The sequence below is a fragment of the Enhydra lutris genome, unplaced genomic scaffold (genome assembly GCF_002288905.1).
Source record: "Enhydra lutris kenyoni isolate GAN:26980312 unplaced genomic scaffold, ASM228890v2 scaffoldscaffold56, whole genome shotgun sequence".
Lineage (NCBI taxonomy): Eukaryota > Metazoa > Chordata > Mammalia > Carnivora > Mustelidae > Enhydra > Enhydra lutris.
Genome location: NW_019154140.1, coordinates 8623652 through 8641684, shown reverse-complemented (window position 1 = coordinate 8641684; position 18033 = coordinate 8623652). Strand labels below are relative to the sequence as shown.

General features: G+C 50.1%; 2 protein-coding genes across 5 annotated transcripts; both read right to left on the bottom strand.

The window, feature by feature from the left end:
- Window positions 1–7244: 7244 nt before the first annotated feature.
- Window positions 7245–9800, bottom strand: LOC111157916 (cytochrome c oxidase assembly protein COX14). Of its 3 annotated transcripts, none has more exons than XM_022519650.1 (2): window positions 9675–9800; window positions 7245–7653 (listed from the first exon to the last, which is right to left on the bottom strand). In XM_022519650.1, exon 2 carries the CDS (start codon window positions 7643–7645, stop codon window positions 7472–7474), a length of 174 nt encoding a protein of 57 aa, XP_022375358.1. In that variant the 5' UTR covers window positions 7646–7653; window positions 9675–9800; the 3' UTR covers window positions 7245–7471. The 3 variants fall into 3 exon arrangements, with proteins under 3 accessions (XP_022375358.1, XP_022375359.1, XP_022375357.1); XM_022519651.1 differs by lacking the exon at window positions 9675–9800 and adding an exon at window positions 9474–9667; XM_022519649.1 differs by lacking the exon at window positions 9675–9800 and adding an exon at window positions 7795–7867.
- Window positions 9801–10469: 669 nt separating this feature from the next.
- On the bottom strand, window positions 10470–17470 carry LOC111157775 (glycerol-3-phosphate dehydrogenase 1). Of its 2 annotated transcripts, none has more exons than XM_022519396.1 (8): window positions 17339–17470; window positions 16643–16820; window positions 15704–15844; window positions 14952–15090; window positions 14601–14713; window positions 13686–13919; window positions 13358–13464; window positions 10470–12368 (listed from the first exon to the last, which is right to left on the bottom strand). In XM_022519396.1, the coding sequence occupies exons 1-8, from the start codon at window positions 17377–17379 to the stop codon at window positions 12272–12274; spliced, it is 1050 nt and encodes a 349-aa protein (XP_022375104.1). In that variant the 5' UTR covers window positions 17380–17470; the 3' UTR covers window positions 10470–12271. The 2 variants fall into 2 exon arrangements, with proteins under 2 accessions (XP_022375104.1, XP_022375105.1); XM_022519397.1 differs by having other exon boundaries at window positions 15704–15775; window positions 17339–17401.
- Between the last annotated feature and the right edge of the window lie 563 nt (window positions 17471–18033).

The following is an 18033-nucleotide window of genomic DNA, read 5'->3' as shown; positions in this document are numbered from 1 at the left end:
CTCTCTGCCTGCTTGTGATCTCTCTGTCAAATAAAGAAATAAAATCTTAAAAAAAAAGTGTATATATATATTTTTTTTTCATGTATTCCTGACCTTAAGAAGCTTACAGACTAACTAGCATAAATGATACAAAAAAACTGTTTTTCCTTAAACAAAAAAGTGTGTATTTTTGAAGTGTGGCAATAGGTTGATAATAATTAAAACTGAGGGACGGGTATAAGGGTCTTATTTCTATTCGCTCAGCTTTTGTATATGTTTGAAACCCCCAAAATATTTTTTTTAAGATTTTATTTATTTATTTGACAGAGAAAGAGATCACAAGTAGGCAGAGCAGCGGGCAGAAAGAGAGGAAGAAGCAGGCTCCCTGCTGAGCAGAGAGCCTGATGTGGGGCTCAATCCCAGGACCCTGGAACCATGACCTGAGCCGAAGGCAGAGGCTTAACCCTCTGAGCCACCCAGGTGCCCTCCCCCCAAATATTTTTATTATACAAGATATATATGCTCATTGTAAAAAACGCAATTAATGAACTACATGACATTTCCATTTGCCCCAATAACTATTAACACTTGGTATATAGCCTTCCAAAACCACTTATCAGATAACCACATGAATACAAATGTTCCTTTTATTTATTTATATTTTTTATTTATTTGAAAGAGTGTGAGCTGGGGGAGGGGGCAGGGCAAAGGGAGAGAATCTTTTTTTTTTTTTAAGATTTTATTTATTTATTTATTTGACAGAGAGAGATCACAAGTAGACGGAGAGGCAGGCAGAGAGAGAGAGAGAGGGAAGCAGGCACCCCGCCGAGCAGAGAGCCTGACGCGGGACTCGATCCCAGGACCCTGAGATCATGACCTGAGCTGAAGGCAGCGGCTCAATCCACTGAGCCACCCAGGCGCCCCAAAGGGAGAGAATCTTAAGCAGACTTGTGCTGAGAGCAGAGCGCAATCTGGGGCTTGATCTCACAACCTTGAGATCATGACCTGAGCTGAAATCAAGAATCAGATTTTTGTTTGTTTGGGGTTGTTTTTTTTTCTCAAGATTTTACTTATTTATTTGACAGAGAGAGCACACGCAGGGAGAGCCAGAGAAGGAGAGGGAGAAGCAGACTCCCTGCTGAGTAGGGAGCCTGATACAGGGCTCAACCCCAGGACCCTGGGATCATGACCTGAGCCAAAGGCAGTCGATTAACCAACTGAGACACCCAGGAACCCCACAAATGTTCCCTTTAAAACAAAAACGAGGTGTGTCTGAGTGGCTCAGTCTGTTAAATGGCCAACTCTTCATTTTGGCTAGGTCATTATCTTGGGGTTCTGGGATCAAGTCCCGAGGGAGGCTCCAGCTCAGTGAAGAGTCTTGCTTGCCCCTCCGCCCCTCCCCCTTCTTGTGCTCTCTCAGAATCTTTCAAAAATTTTAAAAATTAAAAAGTAAAACAAAAATGAGATCATACTATACATATTCTGCTAGTTTTGACAGATTTAACATTCCACTTTATGGGTATACCATTATTCTTCAATTCTTTAACATATTTAAGATTCTTTATTTTTAAAATATTGCAAACAGGGGCACCTGGGTGGCTCAGAAGGTTAAGCAGCAGGCTCTTGGTTTTGGCTCAGGTCATGTCCTCGGGTTCCTGGGATCAGCCTGTGTTGGGCTCTGCACTCAGCAGGGAGTCTGCTAGGGATTCTCTCCCTCCCTCGTCCTTTGCCCCTCCCCCCTGCTTGCTTTCCACTCTCAAAGAAATAGATCTTTTTTTTTTTAAAGATTTTATTTATTTATTTGTCAGAGAGAGAAAAAGCACAAGCAGGGGGAGTGGCAGGCAGACAGAGAAGCAGACTCCCCATTTACAGTCTTGATGCAGAATTCCTCCTTTGGGAACTCTCAAGTCTCTGTTCTTAAGGCCCTCAACCGATTGGATGAGCCCCATCCACAATATGGAGGACAATCTGCTTTCCTGAAAGCCTGATTTAAATGTTGACTACATGGGGCACCTGGGTGACTCAGTGGGTTAGGCTTCTGCCTTCGGCTCAGGTCATGGTCTCAGGGTCCTGGGATCGAGCCCTGTGTCGGGCTCTCTGCTTGGTAGGTAGCCTGCTTCCCCCTCTCTCTCTCTGCCTGCCTCTCTGCCTACTTGTGATCTCTCTCTCTCTGTCAAATAAACAAATAAACAAATGAATAATAAATGTTGACTACATCTAAAAAATACCTTCACAGCTACATCCAGACTGGTGTCTGACCAAACAACTGAGCTCCATAGCCTGGCTAAGCTGACACAAAATTAACCATCACCTCAGCACCGTAGCAAAAGATGACCAAATGTGAATGAATTATTTCTAAACCACCTACTTTGTATAACGATATTTATAACTCTCTTGGTACTAATCTTAAATACAATGAATAATTGTTTAACATACCGACACACATAATTTTTTAAAATCAGCATAAGGCTCTAATAGTAACATAAAGGAGAATTTTAAAACAATTTACAGTAACATGATTTCTGTGTGTAAATATGTGGACAGTTATACTAGCATTCGGGTGGTTGCCCTTCTGTACACCCACCATCAATTCAGTGGCTACAAATGCAGACGGTCACAACTGCATTATGTCACAGACTCAAATACCAAGAACAGGCTTTGCCATCAAAGGCACGGCTTTCTGAAATGGTATACAGAAGTTCTGAATAAGACAAATTACTGTAGTCTTCCCTCCATTTTATATAAAGTTGCATGCTGAGAGAAATCTGAGTACACTAAACCCGTACAAAAAGTACATTTGTGTTTATATGGAAAAGAGAGATTATAGGCCCAGCTAATTTTAAACTGTCTTTTCATTTATTTGAGTATTTATAGAGACATCTGATAGTTGTGCGGGACTTGGGACTTGTGCAGAGACTATCCTGGGCACTGCAAAAAATCTAGCATCCTTGGCCTCCACCCACCAAATGCCAGAGATGCTTCCCAATCACTGTGACAATCAAAACATTTTCACCTGGGGGTGGGGGGTACTACTTCAGCTAAGAACAATAGTGGTGAACAGGAAGCCATCAAAAATATTTCCCCCCAAGTTTTTCTTTGAGCAATTGGGGGAAAAAAAGGCAGGAAATCAAGGAATAATATATACTTCCAACACCCAGAATTAACATCTCTAACATTGTTTTATCTTGAATCTTAGTTGTAAAAGAAGTACAAAATTAGAGACCTGTGACATTGTGATAAAAGAAACAGAGGCAGGGGTGCCGGGTGGCTCAGTGGGTTAAGCCTCTGCCTTCAGCTCAGGTCATGATCTCAGGGTCCTGGGATTGAGCCCCGCATCAGGCTCTCTGCTCAGCAGGGAGCCTGCTTCCCCCCCTCCTCTGCCTGCCTCTCTGCCTACTTGTGATCTGTCAAATAAATAAAAATATTTAAAAAAAAAAAGAAAGAAAAACAGGGGCACAAGCCTGGCTCAGTTGGTAGAGCATATGACTCTTGATCTTGGGGTTGTAAGTTAGAGCCCCATGTTGAGGGCAGAGTTTACTTTAAAAAAAAAAAAGCAATATATACATATATACATAAATATTTGGTCATCTTCTCCAGTTATTGGCAGTTTCTAAGACCTCTGTAATCTCCAGAGTGATGTCTGTATGTTAATGAGCTGACTTGGTGGGCCTCTAGCAAGCCACAGGATGGAAGCTGATCACCATAGCAACAGGGCCACGGCATAATTAGAGGACTAGAATTATCCGCCTCACTCTCCCATCCCCCAGGCTGGGAATAGGGGCTGCAGATTGAGCTAACTACCGGTGACCAATGATTTAATCAATTGTGTTTATGTAACAGGACATCCAGAAAAACCCTCAACAATGGGGTTCAGAGAGCTTCTGGGTGGAGAACACACTACGGTGTTAATAGGGTGGTATGCCTTTACCCTGCCTTAATCATCTCTTCTATTTGGCTGTTTCTGAGTGGTATCCTTTCTAATAAACCAAGCAATAATAAAGTGTTTCTCTAGTTAAGCTTTGTGAGCCATTGTAACAAATTATCAAACCTAAGGAGATCATGGGAACGATTTGTAGCCAAGTGAGGCAGAGTGTGGATAACCTGGGGATCTACTACTTGTGACTGGCATCTTAAATGGGGCCCAGTCTTGTGAGACTAAGCCTTTAACCTGTGGAGTCTGTGTTGACTCCAGGTAGCTAAGGGCACTGAACTGTAGGATACTCAGGGGCTGTCTGGAGAGGTGGGAGAATTGTTCTGTGTGGGAAAAATACATTTGATGTCATAAGTCTTGTGACTAGAACAAACAGTTGTCATTTAAGTTCCCTTCTACCTCTGCCCTACTCCACTTCACCTCACCCCCAATATGACTACTATTGTGAGTTCAGTGTATCCTTTCAATCTATTTTTTTGTACTTTTACAATTATATATGGAGATATATAGATATGTATCTCCATCTTCACAACATAGAGGACAGTTGTCCCCAAGCGTTAGATACTCTATCACAATTTCTCACATACATGCTGATCTGTTTGAGTTTATTGTACTATACCAAGAACCTATTCATCTACTCCTACACTAATGTCACTACATTTGGATTACTCTAAGCGTCCTACTATGTCATGGTATCTGGTAGGCTAACACATCTTATTTGTTCCTCTTCAAAACTGTCTTAGTTACTTGTGCTTTTAAAGGTTTTTTTTAAAAGGAAAAGTGGTGTCTTCTACAGACACGTGCCCCAGTATGGGAGGGCGGAAAGTCCAAGAAACTCTATTGGAAGAGAAAAAAGAAGATAAGGGGGTGTGGGGATGGGTACCCAAGATATTCTATTCAGAGAGAAAGCACAAATAGGCATGGGACAAGAAACAGCATGCAAGCATATAGGCAGTTGATATTACCAGAACAAAAAGGATGATGTAGGGACATAAAATGGGTCAGGTCTTAAGGACCTCATACACCATATTAAGGAGTGTGGACTTGACTCCACAGGTCAAAGATTCTTAACCTATACTCTATGGTTGAACTCCAGAGGACAGCAAAAGCAAGAGTGCCATAATCATGTTAGTTCCAAATAGGGGTCTCTGATAGCAATGTGGCAGATAAATCTGATGAGGTCAAGATTGAATCAAGACCTCTAAAAGTCTTCTGCAAAATTATAAGCAAGAAATGATAAGGAATCAACTGATTAAGTGGATGTTTAAATGGTAAAAATTAAAAAGATAATTACTTGGGTAGGAGTAGGATATAGAAGTCTAATAAAACTCCCACTATTTCTGACTTGATGATAGCGTCATTAACTAAAGTAGGAGGGAAAAAATAGGTCCTGGAGACAAGAAGGAATGTGGTTAGTCGTGGACATACCAAGTTAGAGAGGCCTACAGGATATTCAAGTAGATATGTCAAGCAACTGGATATAGCTGAAGCCCAAAAGGCCAATCTGGAAGATACAGATTTGGAAGTCAGCAGCAGGTATTAATAGCTGACATCTACTGAGTGCTTATCATATGCCAAAGAAATACTTTGAATTATCTCATTTAATCTTTAACCTAATCTCTTAAATTAGGAACTGTTATTTTTTAATCCCCATCAGACAGAGGTAAACTGAGGAGTTAAGTAATTAGTCTACTGCAATATGGCGAGAATGGTAGAGTTGGGATACCAACACTAAGCACTTAACTATTTTCATGTTAAAAACCATTGAGTACCTGGAATAATGTAGGAAAAACAAACAGAATGAGAGCAATGATCTAAGAACAAAACTTTGAAGCACATCAGTGTTTAAAGTGGGCAGAAATTCCCGAAGGAAATCAAAAGGAAAAGTCAAAGGCAGAGGAGGAAACAAGATAGTGGCCCCCCCTCTGTGGCCGAAGCAGAGCTTCAGTGCAGCGGCTGAACAGCCGGGGAAGGCCGCAATCATCAGTGGGTGTGACACGAGAGAGGCCACGCTAACCAGGAGTTTCAAATTTCAAGTCCGTGGAAGTAGCATCACGTAGACTTCTTAAATAACCTTGAGAAGTCTGTTTAGACAGGAGGTGGGGGGCGTTAAGCAAGTTTGTATACTGAGAAGAAAGAAGAGTATGAAATAAAGACAACAAATGGAGCAAGGGCTGGGATGGAAAAGGGTAATGAGGGAGGAGGCAAAGATTGCAGTGGAGCTGTTTGAGGGCTCTGCTATGGGCACAGGCTGGACAGGAAATCAGTTTAGGTCAAGAAAGGGCTGACAGACTGGAAGAAAACAGAAGGAATCAAAAGACCTAAAGTCTGTAAGTTCTAGAGCAGGAAATGAGAATGTAAGAGAGCATCTCGAAATGGAATGACGTTAAAGAAAAGGAGAGGGGAGGGTAGAGGCAGAGGAAGGGAGGGGGAAAAAAAGTGATATTACACTTTTTGGAAGTGCAGAGGTGAGCTGGGAGAATGGCGACCCTACCTACTTTCTGTGTAAGTGAGAAAGGAGAGGCAGTGGAATTCTTGGCTAACACACCAAGAGAGGATGGGAGTACAAGGCCTGGTGGTACAGGAAGGCTGGGTGTTTCTAATCACAGTAGAGGGCTTTCACGTGAAAGGTTTAGGAGTGAAAGCATGAGAGAAAACAAATGTCCAAGGGGATTGTTATCTCTGACGATTACCAAGAATGAGAATGAAGTCAACTAGCAAGCCTCAAGGCTCACAATGGAAGAGTGGCAAGAACAGCTGTCCTCTTAGTTGGGTTTTACCTTGAATGCACTGTGTTTTCTTTCAAATCCTCTGCACAACCCTGCAAAAAGACCTGCAGGTGGACTTCCTGTGCAGTGGCACAGGGAGAAATCAACCCTATGCTAATACGATGCCCACTGAGCCTGAGAAACTGGACTGCATCACTACAGGCTGCCCAACAACCCTTCCCTTAGGGAACTATGCCTCCTCCACTCCTGGCAATTTTGATAGGGCTGTTACACAAGGGCCTCTGCCTTCCTTAACTGAGAGGCACACGTGTGGCCACGAGCTGGCCGGAGTACCTTTACCTGGACACAGTAATTGGTCTAGGAACGGTCACTGACCAAGAAGAGCTATGGTCTTTAGTCTTTTCAGGGGATGTGTACAGATGCTGGAACAGTCTTTTGTCTGAGATAATGAGCTGACACCACAACTCCTAAAACTGCATACCCCCACTTCACAGGGGCCAAGAGCTCAAAATACGGAAATCCAGTCTGTGACTAGAAAACTGGTAGTCAAGGCCCCACCTCGGCCTTCCGTACCCTATTTAAGTAAACAAAAATACCAAGACACAGACATGACAAGATATTTAATGTCTGTAGGTGTGCTTGATCCTCCCATTCCTGTCGTGATTCCACCGCCTCCCCGAACCAGCAGTACCAGAGAAAACAGGGGCACTTTTTCTCAGCAGGATTTGAAAACCATTAAGGCCCTAGTTCTCTCGAATTGGAAAGGATTGCAGGCGAGATCATTCCACAGCATGCCTCAGGCCTCTCTGCTCAAGGAGGAAAACCCCCAGTTCTACAGGGCTCCTGAGGTCTTCTGTTCTTCTGCAGCCTGGCGCCGGGCGCTGCGCAGCTGGAAATAGCGGTAGGCTCGGGCACTGCAGAGGTAGCCCCCATACACAGTGAGGAGCATCATGGAGGCAGAGAAGGTCTTGTAGCCAATGTCAGCTAGCTGCTTGGCAGTTGGCATGTTGTCCCCTACAAAGACAGACTGGATTTAGACCCAAGAGTGAGGCCTCATCTGCCCAGTCCCCTTCTCTGTGTAAGGCCACTCCCCACCTTTTGCACCCTGCTCAGTCTATCTGTACTCTACTCTGAAGGGCCCCTCCACATACGTACTGTTCAGGAACACTTAAGATTCAGAAAGACAGGGGCGCCTGGGCAGCTCAGTCAGTTAAACGTCTTTCAGCTTTCAGCTCAGGTTGTGATCCCAGGGTCCTGGGATCGAGTGCCCCATCGGGATCCCTGCTCAGGGCGGAGAGTCTGCTTCTCCCTCTCCCTCTGCCATTCCCCTCCGCTTGTGCTCTCTGGCTCTCTCTCTGTCAAATAAACAAACAAAATCTTAAAAAAAAAAAAAATTCAGAAAGATAAAGTCTGCATACAAGATACAGACAGAGCTGGAAATAGGTGCATCTGAATGACATTACAGGTAAAACCTGGCCCTCTGTTTGTGGAGATAAAGGACTGGTATGAACTACCCAGAAATGTCCTTAACTGACATATGACTATGAGCACACATCAGGTTTTCTGGCTAGTAGGGAATTAATGGGGTTAGTCAGGGATTAAACATCAGCGGTGAATTACTCTCTCTGGGAGGATCAAATGGGAGATCCAGGATGGCCTGGTAAAGGTGAAATTAGAACCCCAGGTAGAAGTATTTACCTTGGAAATGAAACTTTTGAGGTTAGCAGAACATTCTCACCTGAGCAACATCAATTTTCTTAAAAAAAAAAAAGTGCTCAATGCTGGGTCTGTTATGGAGTGATGAGGTTAAACTGAAGGTTTCAAAAAAACAGGAAAAACTGCAAGTACAGTATAGAAAATTCCATAGGAGTGCAATCTGCAAAGTTCTGGCTCTGTTCCTTTTTTGCCCCCCCCCAACATGGCGGTACCTCGAGGCTCGGGGTTAGCCTCTGGAAATCATTTCCTTTTTTTTTTTTAAGATTTTATTTATTTGAGACAGACAGACACAGAGAGAAAGCACAAGCAGGGGGAGAGGCGGAGGAGAAGCAGACTCCCCGCTTCACAGGGAGCCCAACTGGGTACCCAATCCCAGGACCTGAAGGTCATGACCTGGACCAAAAGCAGATGCTCAGCCTACTGAGCCACCCAGGCGCCCCTGGAAATCACATCCTCAAATGTGTTCCAACCACCTCCGCTTAGATTTACTCATTTATCTGTCTACCTTTTTACTCCTGCTATGAAAGTCACAGAGGGAAAAAAGGTTTCTGTCTCAAAGTAGCTAATGTCTGATGGGGAAAAGCCACAGATCCCAAATCCAGTTATTTAACGTAAAAGATGGGCGGTGACCAGACGAGAAGCGAAGTGAGAGCTCAGAGAAAAGGTGGAGAGTGGGGGGTGACTCAAGAAGTCAGCAGCAAGCTGGGGGCGGGGGGGGGGTGGTTCCGTCCTTTAATAGGGTAGACAGGATGTATACCAGTAGGGAAGAGGGAAGGGGAGAGCATTCCGGGAGCTGAACGCGGCAGCACCGGGTGCCCGGGAGAGCCGCACACCAAGGTGCAGCTGACTGTTAGGCAAGGGTCAGAGCTACTTAAGTTGAAGCATGGAGGGCCAAGACCCCGGGTGGGAGGAAAAGTCTGACAGGAACCTACGACTGTCGGGGGTCTGTTGGGCTGGAAGCGGTGCTGGACGGCGGCTCGCGGTGAGGGGGGCAGGGAACGCGGCGATCTCAAGGGCACTGAAGGCCGGGGCATGGGACAATGGGTAAACCAAGGCCGGCCCAAAACGAGGCGCCTCAGCGTTCGAGCAGCCCCTACTGGGCTCTCTCAACGGCGTACCTGGGTGCTAGGTGCTGCTGCTTCCTGGCGTCCAGCCGCGGCCTCGGCTAAGGCCGGCAGCGTCTGGCCGCCGCAGTCTGCCAATTTCCTAGCGCAGCCGGACGCAGCACGCCTGGCCATGTACGCGAGGGTACCGGCCCGTTCCTGGGGGGCTATTAGTGCAGGAAGCCACCAGTTCTGTCTCCCACCCGTCCCACTTACCCTCTAGGGACTCGGCTCGGGACGCTAGAGACGTCAGCACGCGCCCGAACCCACGCAAATCCGCCCACAGAGAACGGAGCCCGCGCACGCCGCAGCTCCGCGCGTTGCCGCCTTTGCGCTTCCAGGCCAGTCACCCTTACTACGCATCCTCAGACCAGTCTTCCTTTCGGAGAGGACTGTTGAATTCTGGGGGTTGTAGTCTTTCTCCAGGGACAGCCGGTCTTTGGTGACTCCAGCTCCAGCCCCGGAACTTGTAGGATACACAATCACCACAGAAAAGACCGTCTATCTTTCCCACTCAGAGTCAGCCAATCCCCAGCCTGGGCGCGGTGACGCCTCCAGGAGCTGGGGGGATTCTCTCGGGGTCAGCCCTCCGGAGGTGGGCCGCGCGCCCCCTAAAGCCTGCACCTGCCCTCTTCCGCGTGGCCGGCTTCGGCCGAACTCAGGTAGGGACAGACCCACCCGGTACCGCGAGGCCTGGCACCACGAGGCCTGGCTGGCCAAGAAGGCGGCAGGTTTGGTCACGGCCCCGGAGTGGGTACGAGGGACGCATCTGTAGCGCTTCGGGACCGTATTGTGAACTCCCGGCTTGCAGGGACCCGCCGGGATTAGGGGACCCCTTGCGGGGAGAGGGACTGTGTGGGCATCCCTGCCAGGGGCCCGGAGTGGTAGGGATTATGGAGGAGACATGTCCTTCTTCATTTTTCCCTGTGGCATAAATGGAAACATAACACGCAGCGATACAACACGGCACTCACGCTGCCCCCACGCACTGAAGCGCCCTTTCCCAACTCCTTTCTGGAAAAACCACAATTTATTGAGTAGACAAGTAGTAGGCTTGATGGGAAGGCCTTAAATTGTTAGCTGTGGAGTGAACAAAAGTAGGCAAAGGTGTGGGACTTTCTAACAAGGTTACAGCAGCAGCCGAAAGAAAAGAGCTGTCTCTCGGCCCTCACTTTGACCTTCTTGGAGAGGCAGCTCTGGATTCAGTCAGAGCCCCAACCTGGGCCCAGCCAAATCTGGGGTGGCTGTGGTCTTCGCTCTGGCAGCCTGATTCAGGCAGCTCTGCCCTTCACTGGTAAGACAGTGAATCCTCAAGGGCTAGGGCTGAGGAGGGGAGCCTGCCTCCCTGATCTGGCAGGGAGTAAGAAAGGGTTAACATAATGCTGGCCAGAGCCACAGTGTGCCAGGTGCTGCCCCATAGGAAGCTGAGATCTGCTGAACATGGCTGGAGCCTGGCAGGCCCACAGGGCCTATTTGTAGCCAGGGGCCCAGGCTGCTGACCTGTGACATTCCCTGGCTGCCAACCCATCCTGGAACAAGGCCAGTTCAAAGCATATTCCCTCCTCCCATTCCTGTTCTTCCCTCACCACAGTGGGTAGGGTGGTTTTAATTTTTTCCTCCTTGAGTTTCCCAGCTCCTGAGGTGCTGATGGAGTCAGTACCTCATGAGAAAGCCTTCAGGTGACAAAGGAGAGCTGGCCTTGCTTACCGCTCCCTGCTCACAATCCCTGAGCAGGCTTTGGGCCACTCTCTGGCCCCTGGCCCCTGATGCAGGTGCTGGTTAGCTGCCCTGGCTGCTCTGGGAGCAGCTGAGAAATAGGCACAGGTTCTGGGAAGAAGAAAGGGCTGAAGCCAGGGAGGTCCTTGAGAAGAAGCAGGAGGGACCCAACTGACACCTCCCCCAACTAGATAGAGCTTCAGAGAAGGGAGGTGGGGCAAATACAAAGGTCACAGGGAAGCAGAGTGATCTGAGCCTGCTCTGAAAAGGTGTTGCTGTCAGCAGATTAGGTTCCTCCCCTGCCGAGGGTGCTGGCCTGGAGGGTGAGAGTCGTCTTGAAAGGTCATGCATGGTGGGGAGGAGCTGGCAAGAACTAGGAAGTCCCTGGGGAGAATGACAAGCCCTAGGGCCAGAGACGCCAGCATGGCAGCAACTCTGGTGCCAGGGCAGCCTTGAGGTTGGGTGGGGGAGGGATGGGGAGGAATGACCAGAGGTTTCTGAGGACGCAGATGTTGCTAGGAGAAGCTAAGAGGGGGCAGAGAGCTCTGTATTTTGTTAACAAACACTGAGATCCATTGATGATGTGTGGGGCCCGGCAGAGGTCAGAGCAAGGGGGTCCCTGAGGCCTGTGTCAGCTCAAAAGCCCGGACCCTTCCTTGGCAGCCCTTGCCTCATTCCTCTTGTGGCTGAGGTACTTCTTTAGCCACTTAACTGGGCTTGGGGCCGGGACTCCTGGTCTGCGTGAGGCAGCAGTGGGTAGCCCTTGCCTCCCTCTCCCTTCATCCTCTCCCCAACACACACACCCAAAAAAGCAGGCAGCATTGGGGCTGGAGTCTCCCCCCGCAGAAGACAAGGAGAAAGACCCACATCTGGAGAGGGACAAGGCAACTCCATTTCTGGTGAGAGGTGGTGGCAAGAGACTGTAGGCTGCTTGATGGTTCAGGATCCCCAGGTAGATAGTTGGGCCCCACAGCCTCCTGTCCTCCAGAAGAGGCTGCTCCATGGAGCATCCCAGAAGTCCTGGTGGCCAGGTACCCCAAGCTGTTGACTGTCTCCATTGGGGCAAAGAAGGTGCCTGGCCTGGGCCCCAGCTCTGCTCACAAATGTTCTGGATGATTCTGCAAGCAATGGATGAATTCGCCCACTGGCTGCCTCTCATAGCATATCCTATACACAGCCATGAACAGAGGAAACCTAGAATAGGGAAGGAAAGACCCAGCTCAGCCTTCTGGCATACCCCTACCCCACCTACCCCCACCCACTCCCCATCCACCTCCTAACCCTCCACTCCTCTACTCTCCCACCTTTGAGCTCAGGCAGACTCTGGCTCTCAATTTCCAGCTGCTGAGAATTCCAACTTCCTAGTCCTGGGTTTAGGGTAGGTTCTTGATTGCCCTGTTCCCTACCATATTGAACTTGCCTGTATGATTCCGTGGCATGAATTATTTGTTCTAGTTGGGCAGGCCACTTAACTTCTCTACTAAGCCTCAGTATCATCAACTGTAAAATGGGATCCATATAACAGAGTAGTGAAGAAGGGATTATGTATTAATGTGAAGGAGCTCAATAAATGTGTTTCCTTCCTCCCATCCTCTTGCACAGGCTGCTTGCTTTATCTGGAGGCATGCCCTTGACCAGCTGTGAGCTGATCTTCTGAACCTGATTCAAATTCTCTTATTCTAGGATTCTTTCTCAGACCAATGGAGCTCTGCTCTGATCAGCCCATCACCCCCACTGTCTTTGTGCTCCCTAAAAAGGAGCACCTTGACTCAGAGACTGTCCTCCTCACACCTCTGCACCCAGGACAGGATTCAGGGTACAGAAGGGTTGGCCTCCAGGGAGTGGCTTAGACTGGGGCTGAGGGACAGAGAAGTGGGGCAGTCAGTTGAGTTTATACCTACTGCCCCAGAACCCAGTCCCCATAGCAGAGGACAGGAGGAAAGGGCAGGAAGTGAGGCTGCATGGAGGGGTCCAAGCAATGTGGTTAAAGAACACCAGCCTGGAGGCAGTTCAAAGCCTATGAACTAGTGAACAGACCAGACTCTCTCCAAGCTCTAGTCTCTTTGTAAACCTAAGTTTCCCTCTCCACCCGCTTTACAGATGGAGGAGGGGTTAGGAAGATGAATGTGAGAGCACTTATGGCTGTGGTCCCCTTCCCCAGTGGGGCTGGGGCAGACACCTACTTGTCCACCAGGCCCTTGTGCTGGAGGATGCTGTGTAGCTCCCGGGCTGTCGGAGGCCCCTGCAGCTTCTGCCCATTCAGCATCTCCTTCTCCAGCTGCTCAATGGGCTGTGAAGAAAATAGGATGGGTAGATGGAAATGGGAGAGGAGGATTGTGCGCGTGAGGTGGAGAGTCTGGGACTCGGATGGGAGGTGGGGTCTTGGAGGAAAGAAAGGCTCAGAATATTCACAACAGTCTTAATGTTTGTGCTCAGAGATGCCTCAAGCTAAACCCCTCCACTTGGAACCTGTCAGGCCGCCCTCCATTCCCCATTCTCCCAGGGTCCCACCTTTCCTGTGCGGGCGAAGGCTTCTGCCACCTTTCGGTTCCGTCCTCCATAGCAGGTAGTGATGAGGTCAGCAATACCGCAGCTCTCCAAGAAGGTGGCACAGGACACAGGGCCACTGCAGAAGAGCTTGGCAAAGGCGATCATCTCCATGAGCCCCAGTCGGATCACCGCAGCCTTGGTGTTGTCGCCAAAGCCCAGCCCATCACAGAAGCCAGCGCCCACGGCCACTACATTCTTTGGAGAGTGGAGGTCACAGGTGAGAAAGGATCCCTCCCGGCAGGCCCATTGGCACCTGCCTCATGCTCCTTCCATCAGCCAGGACACACCACTGAATAAGTGAAGTATAGTGTGCCTGAGCTCCCCAGCTGTTTCCACCTCTTGATTTTCCTACTTCCTATAACCCTGGCCCCGTGCTTCCTGCCTCCCCAATGCTGCCCCGTACCCCAAGCCTTGAGAACTTGAGCTGAAAACCAGTCTCCTGTCCAGCTGACCCTCCTCTCCATGACTATTCTGTTCCATATCCCTGATGTCTTCAGCTCTATCCAAGATCCAGAGTTCTGGCCATCAGTCTACCTGGGTGTCCTGGATGTCTTATCTCCCATGAGCCAGGGTCCTTCCCCAGGACATCTCCTCTTACCCCTGGACCACCCACTGGAGGCAGGGATAGGGATGCCCCCCAAGGAGCTACAGGAAGAAAGGAAGGAGGCAGCCCAATGTTTGATGGTGAGTAACTGGCAGGCCGGAATGACCCTGACCTTGCTGCTACAGTTCTTCCTGTGTTGGGGGGACTTGGTGGGGAAGAGGAGCAATTGCCCAAGAGTGAGAGCCTGGAGTCCCAGCAACGTTGTAGAGCTAAGCCAGGCCCTCCTTCGGGGCCTTCTCCCCACCCCTTAGCTGCCTCTGCACCCCTCTCACCTTTAACGCCCCACAGATCTCTACTGTATCCACCTCCTGCACCACTGTGATGCGGAAATTCGGGGTCTGCATCAACATTTTCAGAAGCTTTCCTTGGGTCTGGTCCTTGCAGCCTAAAGTGGGAAGGGGGCAAGGCTTTCAAAGGGGATTCTTGACTCTAACCACGCCTGCCCTAAGCAGGACCTGCAACCCTTTCCCTGGGGATGTCCCAGTCCTCCCTCACCTCTGATGCTTGGGTCTCCTTCCTTTGCCTGATTAATGGGGAGAAGATGGCTCAATGGGGGTGAGGGGAGTACAGAGAGGGGACATAACAGGCTGTGCTGTGGATGTAGGTGATGATAGGGCTCTCACCGATGGTTGTCTCACAGAACTGCTCATCAGCCACCTCGCTGGCAATGTTGGCCCCCATCAGCACGCTCATGGGGATGCCAAGGTGCTCCCCAATCACTTCAGAGATGAGCTTCAGCCCTTGAGGGCCCTCGTCTACCCCCTGGGCACAGGATGGAGCTCAGGCCAGGTGCCCTTTATTCCCAACTGAGGGCTTCCCACCCAGAAATCCTGCCCTTTCCAAAACCACTGTCCATCAGTGTCCCTCCCCAAAAGCCCTGTCCCATTCCAACCCAGCCAAAGCTTGCTGTGAGGATGGTAGATCACACATGGAAACGAATCCATTTGAAAATTCCCCTTCTACACACCTTCGATCAACCTACCTCTCCAAGGCAATGTATCCCCTCCACATCCCTAAATAAACCCCCCCACCAAGCACCCCAAACCAGCTTCCACCCCAGACACTGCTCCAAACCAGCTTCCCTTTCACATTCCTCAAACCAGCCCACTTCTCATACCCCCAGACATCCCATGTATGCCTCCTAAACTCCTCAAGACATCAGCCTCCAAACCGATCTCTTAACTACTCCCCAACCAGCCTCCCCTTCCCAGAGGCCCCCAGCACCCATTTCTCAGCCTCCCCAAAACAACTCCTCCCCTCTCCAAAAAACTCTTGGCCGTCTTCTGCCATTTTTTTTTCTCCCCTCTTCCCCCACCCTGACCCCACAGTTAGGGGTTAGCTGCACCCCCCCAACCACAGGAAGTTTTTCCAGCACCTTAATAAGAGATACACCAATGGCATTTGCCTTGAGGTGGCCCTTGAGCTGACCACAAATCTTGTCGATGAACTGATGAGGCACCACGAAGATGAGGATGTCAGCATCTGCTGCAGCCTGGACCACATCTGGGACAGCCACCTGTGGGGGTGACCAGTGCTCATGGGCCTCACAGACTTCTAGCCCCTGTGGAAGCTCATTCAGGAGATCTTGGAGCTAAAGAATGAGGCTGGTGGGGGAAAGGAAGGGCAGTTGGGGGATTGAATCTGGAAGGGCTGAACCTGGAGGAATGAAACACCGTCTTCCCTCCCCCTCACCATCATTCCCTTTTGCTCCAGCTGCCCAGGGCTCTTGAGGACTCCTGGGAACCTCCACTCAGTACTCTTCTAGCCCTTGGCTGTGGGACAGCGAGGGAGGCCACAGGAGGCCTAGGCTTGGCAGGAGGAAGAGGCCAAGTAAGATTTCATCACCCTGCTTCTTAGGGCCCCCAAGGGGGAAGGGAGAGCCCTCCCTGTCTTTCCTGCTCTCCCTCTCCAGGTTGGGAGCAAGCCACATGTATTTGACCAGGGACCTTAAGTCCAAGGAGCAGCCTCCTGGTCAGCTAATAGCCCAGTGAATAAGTAACAGGACTAGAGCCTGAGGTAGCTGCTACCCAGACCCCCAGTCTTTGATTGCCATGGAAACCAACTTCCTGGTCCTCTCCCCCTCCCTTTACTGCCTGGGAGCCCATAAGTATATGGGGGTGGGAAGGTGGGTTCAAGTTCTCAGTTCCAGAAAGTCCTGGGAGAGCTCCTTGGGGGATTTGCGTAGGGGTGCCCTGTGCCGAGAGCAGCTGGCCCAAGATGCTTCCCAAGTCCAAGGAGCAGCTGAAATGGCCCCTCTCGGCAGGAAGCACTGTGCCACTTCCCTGTCCCTTCCTTGCAGGGTTTTGGGGCTCACCACGTTGGGAGGCAGCTTGTGCCCTGGCAGGTACTTGACATTCTCATGCTGCGTGTTGATGATCTCTGTCAGCTTTCTCCCCCCGATGTCCTCCTCAAACACCCACATGGTCACCCGTGGGTCAAAGTGTGACAGCTGGGCTGCATTGCCTCCCACAATCTTGGCAATAACTGAGCCCCTGGTGGGAGGGGGAGGACAGAAGGTGGAAGAGGGAGCATGAGGGGCATGAGGGAGGAGCAGTGACAGAGGAGGAGGCACAGGGTGGCAGTGAGGGGATAGCACAGCAGCCCCCCAGATCATTTACTTGCCATCTCCTTGTCACACCCCCCTGCCCCCGCCAGCACCAGGAAAGTGTGTTCTTGGCAATAGAAAGGAGACTCAGTCTACCCTACACTTCACAGCCTGAGAAGGGGACCAGCCTTCTGATCTCCCCAACCCCCAACCCCAAGCAGCTTTTCAGGCAGGGAGCACTCTGGAAGCTCCCTTCCTGTAGCAAACAGGTGCAGCTGCCCGGGCAGGCAAGGACCTGAGAGGTTTGGGCACCATCTGCTCTGTGGGGGTAGGCATGGAAGATAGCAAGGCTGGAACAGAAATCAGAGGGCTCTTCCTACCCACCGGCTGCCTCCTGCTTCTCCCCTAGCCCTGTGTTCTTGGGGGAACCTCCTCCGCCAAGTACTGCTTGACAGAGCCACTTACCAGTTGCCGGAGCCTACAATGCAGACTTTCTTGCCAGCCATGGTGCCACTTCTCTAACTGATTCAGCTCAGTGCTCTGCTCCCCAGCTCTTCTGCCGACTAGGAGCATATAACTCCGCCACACGTGGGTGCAGCCAAGTCCCGCCTTCCAGGGGCGGGTGGGGAGGCGGGTGCCTGGGGAGACAGGGACTCTGGCAAAGCCAGAGAAAGAGAAAAGGGTAGAGACAGGTGGGGAACAGCAGAGTCCAGGCCCCTCTTCCTTTTAGGTTTGCCAGCGGATGGTGCTAGTGAGTTTCTTCCTTTGGCCCCAGTCCTCCCTCCCTGTAATGGTCTCATTCTTAGGTCTGCCAAGAAAGAGCCCAGATGAGGAGCAAGTGACTGCCCCCCTCCTCGTTCCCTTCTGTCTCCCAGCACTGGAATAAATTGTATTCAATCCTAGTAGTAGATACAGGAATGCTTTCTTTTCCAAGGTAGCAGTCACCCCACATGGCCTCCCAGGAGCCCAAAATCTCTACAGGTTTGTCCCCTAGCAGTGACAGAGACTACCTGTCACTGGTCCCACACTAGCTCTGCTGCAGGACTGTGAGTGAGGGGGCCCTGTGTGGGCTCACTTTTAAAGATCAGACAAAATAAGAGGTAAGGGCCTGCTTTGGGGGCATCTGAGCCCAAGGATAAGAGACCCCAGGAGCCCCGAGG

Bases quoted from the DNA above. Each gene is read 5' to 3' on its own strand.
- LOC111157916 (XM_022519650.1), bottom strand. From the start codon at position 7,645: ATGCCAACTGCCAAGCAGCTAGCTGACATTGGCTACAAGACCTTCTCT.
- LOC111157775 (XM_022519396.1), bottom strand. From the start codon at position 17,379: ATGGCTGGCAAGAAAGTCTGCATTGTAGGCTCCGGCAACTG. The intron at 15,091-15,703 runs GTGCTGGAAAAA...TCCTGTGCCCAG, and splicing joins TTGGTGTATCTCTTATTAAG to GGGGTAGACGAGGGCCCTCA. The intron at 13,920-14,600 runs GTGAGAGGGGTG...CACTCTCCAAAG, and splicing joins AGATCTGTGGGGCGTTAAAG to AATGTAGTGGCCGTGGGCGC.